The sequence below is a fragment of the Elephantulus edwardii genome, unplaced genomic scaffold, assembly GCF_000299155.1.
Source record: "Elephantulus edwardii isolate Elephantulus edwardi_28Jun2011 unplaced genomic scaffold, EleEdw1.0 scaffold00001, whole genome shotgun sequence".
NCBI lineage: Eukaryota > Metazoa > Chordata > Mammalia > Macroscelidea > Macroscelididae > Elephantulus > Elephantulus edwardii.
Genome location: NW_006399751.1, coordinates 37,355,150 through 37,363,249, shown reverse-complemented (window position 1 = coordinate 37,363,249; position 8,100 = coordinate 37,355,150). Strand labels below are relative to the sequence as shown.

Genomic DNA, 8,100 nt, shown 5'->3' with positions numbered 1-8,100 from the left:
GGAATCATTTACTGATTACTGCAAATGGGTAAAAAGTTTTGTTGTAAGACATAGTGATTAGCTTTTAACTCCAAGACATAAAAACCCAAGACTGAAACAGGAACCGAATTTATGCTCCTGTTAAACCCACAGAAAAACAAAGAAAATATATGAAACTAGTTTTCAGATGTTAAGTAGCAGGTTTGGATAGGACAGAAACAAATGTAATGAGCTTTACAGTCCCACCAGCTTACTGCTGGAAGGTACTTTCCAGACATGTAAACTAGGCTTACAAAACAAATGAGTTTTATAACTAACCACAGGAAGGAGCATATTCCCTCATTGTTGTGGTCCTGTTGGAAATGACTCGTGGCTGACCCTCCAGTCGGTTTCTGAGGCTGTAAATCACGTAGGAGGAGATTGTCTTTAGTTGCTGGTGGATTCGAACACAGAGGCCCAGTTTCTTGGTTAACAAGACAACTACCTATGAACCATGCCAGAGCATCTCCAGTACAATTGAAACCCAAAATTTAAATTCGGTGCCTTGGAAAACCAACTAGAGGGTCAGATTTGAGTTGGTTCCTTCTCTGGCAATGAATAAATGTAGCTTAGGGAGGGTTTAAAGAAAGCCTGAGTTCTCAGTGAATTGAGGGTCAGTGATCAGAGTTCTTGAGAGGCCTTGATGTTTAGGTTTTGTGGGGCAAGATGCCAGATAGGAAGCAGCAACACAGACAAAGCTTCATAGTTCTAGGGAAGAACCTTTAGCTGCATAATAATTTCTTCATGGAAGAAAGGAATCTACTTAGGGTCAAAAAAAGAACAAGCAATGGCTAGCCTGAAAGATCAGAAATAATGTATGTCCTGACTACATCTGTGGAAAAAAATTGTTGGAGAAGCTCAATACCAGCAGTCAAAACCAGGCCAAGCACTGATTGTGGAACAGACCATCAATTACTCATGTGCAAGTTCAAAATGAAGCTGAAGAAAATGGAAACAAGACCACAAGAACCAAAGTATTACCTTGAGTTTATCCCATCTGAATTTTAAAATCATCTTAAGAACAGGTTTGAGATACTAAACACGAATGATTGAAGATCAGATGAGCTGTGGGATGATGTCAAAGATAACATCCATGAAGAAAGCAAAAGGTCATTACAAAGACAGAGGAGACTGAAAAAGCCAAAGTGGATGTCAGAAGACACTGTTTTGAGACCTACTTGCTAGGCTGAGAAGGGGGCATCTCCCAATTACAAGTGGAGGACTCACCACTCAGGGATAGCGAATGTAACTTTGTTCTTCTTTTTCTTCCTGCAAAAGAATCTTCAAACCTTTGAAAGTGAATGAGTTGTTTTTGATGTGGTCTCCAGAGGACACCTGAAGGTTTATACTAAAAGTGCATCTTCTGGTAGGTATTAGCCAATCCAGAGAAGTTCTACCATGTACTGTCAGCTCAACTTCAGGGAGAGTTGGGTCCAAATTGTATCCAGTGACACTTTCGGAGAGGGTGACAGCAGAATGACCATCTCTAAAAAACGGTCAGTGTTGCACAGAAATTTATTCTGTTTTATAAAAATATTCCTTCCTGTGGTTAGTTATAAACCCCATTTGTTTTGTAAGCCTAGTTTACATGTAATTTATATGCTATATACAATATATACAAAAGGCTAAAACTCTAGGTACATTTACTTTTGATCCTCCTTCATGCTCTCCTTACAGAGTTATCCTTATTATCCAATACAATGATGCTTCAAATCACGCCATTTTTATTTCCATGAAGTAAAACACTAGAGATTTTAAGCCGCTGATTTTGTCAAACTTTCTGGTGCAGTAGCTATCATATTCTGGTGGTTAGTATTCATGAATCTATAAGGGTTTTGAGAATTGCATAGTAATTAAAATGAAAAATAAAAGAAAAAAAGTCATAAAAGGTTTCTGCTCAGTTGCTAACAGCATAATAGCTAATAATATAATTCAATGTATAAAGGTTTTATAAAACTTTTCTTGTTACTATTCATATAAGAATATTGCATTTAAACAACTGACAATATATTTATCACATAATATCCTACATTAAATTGCTAATGAGCCTTTCTAAGGATTCTGTGCTGTCCAGTATGGGAGAGGATCCATCGAGGGGAGGAGATACCAACTCTAATGGTACACTGGCGCTGAGTGAATGCCTACATGAAAAGGCTGATGTTGTTGTTTTTTTCCATCAAGTCCCCTGCAACTCATAGCAACCCCATGTACAACAGCTCCGAAGCCTGCCCTGTCCTGAGCAAGTATCACTGACTCTGACACATCTACCCCCATTGCCACATTTACCCTATCAATCCATCTCATCTGGGGTCTTCCTCTCCTGTGCTGTCCCTCCACCCTTCCAAGTATGACCCTTCTCCAAGGACGAGCCCCTCAAAATTCTACCCTCCAATGAGAAACTTTATTTCACCCTGTCCAATGCAGACCTATTTGTTTTCTTAGTGGTCCATGGTATGTTCAAGACTTTTCTCCAGCACCACAACTGGAAGGCATCTCTTCTTTTTCTGTCATCTTTAGTCATTGTCAGGCTCTCTGATTGATAGCAAGTAATTGCAAAGACCATGGCCTGGATCAGGCATATCTTAGACTCTGGACGGACATCATTGTTTCTCAGCACTCTGGAAAGGTCCCTGACAGCAGATTTTCCCAGTACAACTAATCTTTTGATTTCCTGACTGCTGGTGCAAAGAGTGCTGATTGTGGAGCCAAGCAAGCTGTAATTGTCAACAACCTCAATCTCTTCTCCATCTATCGTGGTGCTTCCCATTGGCCCAGTGGTGAAAATGGGGTTGATAGTAATGCTTATGTATTAAAGTTCTAAGAAAGGCTCTAGCCCATCAGTTGCTTTGCAGGAGAAAAATGAGCAATCTCCTCCTATCTTTCTGAGATTTACAACCTCTGAAAACCCACAGGAGGCTCAGTTATTATGAGTGGGTTCCAACAGACAGAAATGACTTTTTAAAAAAATAATTGTTAAATTTTATATTGGTTTGTGTACAAAATTTGTATACACTGTGTTTCATTCATGTCCATTGTGTTTCATACATTCCTTCATTTATAATGTGTTTGATATGATGATTCTCATATATTGTTTTATAAAATTAGTTACTGTTGATCTAATCCCACTATCACCCCATCTTTTCAGGTCCTCACTGGATCTTTCCAAATTCCTTTACTGCATGCCTCTGCTCACCAAACTCTGCCATCCTAATAATTCTGCCACCCCCCAACCCTCTGCCACCATACTCTTCCCTTCCCTCTTTGGACTTTTATACACAGAGGGTTTTCAGAAGCAGCAAATCGCATGGGAGGAGATTGCCCATCCTTCTCGTGCAGAGCAGCTAATGGGTTCTAACCACAAACCTTTGCATTGGCAGCACAATTCCTTACCCCTGGGCCTCCAGAGCTCCCGACAGGACAGAGCAGGTGCCATGTGCATGGAATCAGAACCAGTTCATAGCTTACTCTTCAATAGGTCTTTCATTGCATTCCAATTGTGTTTCTTAAGGTCCTGTCTCCTCATTCTCCCTCAATTGTTAAACTCACGCTGATAAACTTACTGTACATGTTTCTAAAAATGGCCCGCCTGTCACACTAGCTAAGGTCATGGACCTGTGTACTGGGATTCAAATTTTCACTACCATTAATTGGCTATGTGTCCTTGTAGGAATGATCAACCTCTCTATGTCCAGAGACTGAGGTGCACCTGATACAGGTCATGGTCTTTGCAATCACTTGCTATGCATCAGAGAGCTGGACAACAACTAGGGAGGATAGAAGGAGCATTGATGCCTTTGAACTGTGGTGTTGGAGAAGAGTATAGAATACACCGTGGACTGCTAGGAGAACAAACAGGTTTATCCTGGAGAGGGTTAATCTAGGTTACTCCTTGGAGGCAAGGATTCTGAAGCTTCATCTGACATACTATGGACTTGTTGCAAGGAGGGACCAGTCCTTGGAGAGGGACATCATGCTTGGGAGGGTGGAGTGACAGCACAGGAGGGGAAGACCCTCGATGAGATGGATTGATTAAGTGACTGGGGTAACAGAGGTAGGTGTGTCAGAGACAGTGCGATTGGCACAGGATAGAGCAGGGTTTAGGGCTGTTGTGCATAGGGTTGCTATGAGTCGCAAGTGACTTGGTGGCACATAACAACAACAAACAGCAATATGCCACAATTACTTTATTTGTAAAAAGAGAACACTATGTGCCTTAAGATTAAGGACTGATGTGATAATACTCCTATACCTCTTAACATCACAAGTTCTCTATGCATGTGAATTCATATAATTAATATCACCTTTTACTTGGGGTGTTTGTTTAGTGTGACATAAAAGCTATAAAATGAAGTTCCACCATAACTGCCACTCAGGCAGATATATGCACACCCATGTTTATCGCTGGTTTGTTCACACTAGCAAAGAATTGGAAACAACCTAAGTGCCCATCAACAAACGAATGGTTAGAGAAGCTGTGGTATATTCACACAATGGAATACTGTGCTGCATTGAAAAACAAGGAACTCATGCAATATTATTCAAAAAGGGTGACCTTGGAGGACATTATGCTGAGTGAAATACCTCAGTCACAAATGGACAAATACTGCATGGTGCCACTGTTGTAAAACAGGACTGACATTAGGTTTGGGGTGAGACTGAGGAAAAATTGGGTAAATTATGTATACTGCATTGAAACAGATGAGAGACAGAACTGTCTGAAAGCGATATATGACTGGGTATTACGCTTATGACAAGAGCCCAGAATGAAGGTTGCTTAGTGGAGTGTACTCGGAGTGGGTGGGAGGATTCTATACCAATAAAATATTTTTTCTGTACTTTTCAAAGAGAAGTGTGAATTGGGGGGAAGGGTGGGCAGGGAGAAAAATGCAACAATGAATGTATGGAAATCCAAAATCTCTGTAAACGTTTATTGAGATTAATTTTAAAAAAAAATTTAAAAAACCCTGTTCAATGAAATTTAGTACACACACACACACACACACACAACACAAAAAAACAAAAACCAAATTATGTGGTAGTCAGGTACAGCCAGTACTTGAATAGTGGGAAGATAATACAAGTCTATATCATCTTTTACTCCTTGATTCTCCACTACAGATTGATGGAGAAAACAAGAAAGTTAAATCATCCGATGTTTTTATTTGCTTGTTTTTTATACAAAACAACTTTATTAAATTACTTTTTCCTTCAGTTTGGAAGCTAGGTATGAAGCTTCATAACTTTTGAATTTACTTTGAAACTGCCACGTTTTGTTCTACCTCATTTTATAGATACTGTGTGTTGTTGTGTACCATTGGGTTGAAACTGACACATAGCTGACTGGCTGGTGGGTTTTCTAAGGCATGGGAAGAGATTGCCCATCCGTCTCCTGTGGAGCTGGGGTGGAGTCAAAGCCCTTGCCTTTGGGATTGCTCTGCGGTTTCTTACTTCTAGGCCAACTAATATCAGAAATATCATTCAATGTTCAGAGCTAGAAAACTATTTCCTTTAGGAAACTGGGTGCGTTCTGATCTTGTGCACAATTTCTTCCTTGATTTTGGATACTAGTATCTTAAGGGGATTTTACGTTCAATTCCAGAAACTGTGTTCAATAAACTTTCTTTTTGAGAAAAAAAATGAAGTTCTGAGACTTTCATTAAAGAAGGAAAAAAATGTCAAAATAGATTCATAAAGCAACAGGCAGAAAGAAACACTAGAGTTGCTAGAACCTGAAAAGATTTGGGGTGCTTGCTTTGGCAGCACATATACTAAAACTGCAGTGAGAGAGAGTTTAGCATGGTTCCTGTGCAAGGATGGCATGCAAACTCGTGAAGTGTTCCAGATTTTAAACCTCTTCACTAGACTTTTGTTAACTGTCTACTAATTAAAGATTTTATAGCATATGTTGGAAATAAAGTAACTACAGCAGTTTCCTTTGAGGGAAGTGCATAGTTGAAGTAAAAAAAAATGCCTTGGAGTGTGTAGCTCTATTTTCTGTTTTGCCCCTTTATTCTTCCTTGCTCAGAAATTGACAGTGAGAGACTTTGGACTCCTTTCCTTGGACTCAGAATATGATTCACTTCTGGATAAACAATTCTGTGTTCAGAAAAGCTATTGATCAAAATTCAGGAGTTTCTTTTAAGCTATGTTGTACTGCAGCAAATCATCAGAAGCATTCCTCGGAAAGCTGAACACAGAAATTCCGTATGACCCAGCTATTCCATTGCTTGGAGTATACCCTGAGAAAATGAGAACTGAGGCACAGAGACTTGTACACCAATGTTCATTGCAGCATTATTCACCTTACATAGCAAGAACATGGAATCAGTACAAAGGTCAAACCACAATGGACTGGATTGAGAGATTATGGTACATTCACATGTTGGAATCCTAAGCAGCACTCAGAAGCAATGATTTTTTTAAATCACTACTTAATTTGTGAGGGACTGGAGAGCATTATGCTAAGTGAACTAACTCAGTCCTGTAAGGACAAGTACTGTATAAGACCGTTACTGTAGACCATGTATGAGGATCCAAGGAGGAGGAGGGTAGGAGCAGAGGGTTGAGGATGGATGGGGGTAGGAAGGAGGTTAATCATCCAGTCATTAAAATTGATTTGTGGAGGGAGGTGTGAGGAAAGGAAATGGGAAAGCTACAGTGTAAAAACACCATAGACAAACTTTGTAAATAAACCAGTGTGTGTGTTGTATACAGTCTATTCAGAACCAGACCATAGCTGACCCTCCAGTGGGTTTTCAGAGGCAGTTAATCGCATGTGAGGAGATTGCCCATCCTTCTCCTGTGGAGCAGCTGGTGGATTTGAACCATATACCTTTGGGATTGCAGCTCAGCTTTTTGCCACTGGGCCACCAACACTCAAACAGTATAAAATAAAAATTTTATTTAAAAAAAAACAACACACACCACACACACACACACAACCCACACAAACACCATCAGAAGCAGGAATGAATTAAAAACAAACAAACAAAAAAACAACAAAAACCAAAAACTCACCAAACCCAAAACTTATTTTTTAAGAAGCCATGAAAACTGTAAAGGAATTCTAGTGGGGCTATGGTCAAAGTGCCTGGCTGATTATCTCAAGGTCAGCGGTTCAAATTCCACAGCTGTTCTGAAGGAGAAAGACAACACAGTCAGCTTTCATAAAAAAATTGAAGCTGAATGTTCTCTGGGGTACTTCTACTTCGTCCTTACCAGACATCTATGAGTCAAAAAAACTGAATCCATTCTGGGTTTGGCTTTGTTTGGTTTGGGGATTCTGCAAAAATTTGTTATATTGAGAGAGAAAGAGACTTTACTCACCTGTAGGAATTTACTTGGCTGATTAAGGCTTGTCCATTGTGCAAAGCATCGGCTGTGCAGTCTTTAATTTCTCTGTGTAATTCCTCATGTCTCACTGCCAAGACAGGCAGACTTAAACCTTCTGATTTAAGGAGCTTAAGGTAAGCTTCAACTCTTCCAAGTACATCAAATGCCTGCCAAAAAAACACATACTTTCATTTTCAGCTTTTTCAGTTTAAAAATCTACATCAATGTGAGCACAAAATACTAGAGATTAAGCCAGGCTGTTAAATTTATTAGTTGGCTCACAACCAAAACTAACTGTCTCTGTCTTGGAAAACAAGTTATATAGTTTTAAATTACATTTAGGGCAAGTAACTATGGCTTAGTTCAGCAAAGGTAAATATCAATATAAAATTATCAAATAGTTTATATTGAGACTATACCTCCATAACACAGTTCTAACTGTTCAGAACTGGGCAATCAGGTTAGTTTTAGGGGTTTATTTAGAGTGTATATTTATGTAGTATATGAATAATGGATATGTTAAAAATCTTCAGTCTTGCATAACCTCCATGTCTCTATAATACTCTTCAATGGTTTTCTCAGAAAAACCTACAATTTGAACCTGAAAAACTATGGAGAAATATTCAGAAATTATTAATATCCGTTTCTCCTTTGCCTTTTCAACTACTAAACCCTTTGTCCTTCTCCATCCAAAGCTTCTATCTCCATCCTGAGCAGATTAGAGTTTGATCCTATATAATACACAGAGAA

At 39.2% G+C, this 8,100-nt stretch overlaps 1 protein-coding gene across 1 annotated transcript in view; it reads right to left on the bottom strand.

Annotated features, from left to right (window-relative positions):
• The window catches only part of CCDC141 (coiled-coil domain containing 141), a 258,070-nt gene that overhangs the window by 96,075 nt on the left and 153,895 nt on the right, over window positions 1-8,100 (bottom strand). The window contains exon 8 of the mRNA XM_006878954.1: window positions 7,345-7,517. Coding sequence (XP_006879016.1) covers window positions 7,345-7,517 — 173 coding nt within the window. The remainder of the gene's footprint in view (window positions 1-7,344; window positions 7,518-8,100) is intronic.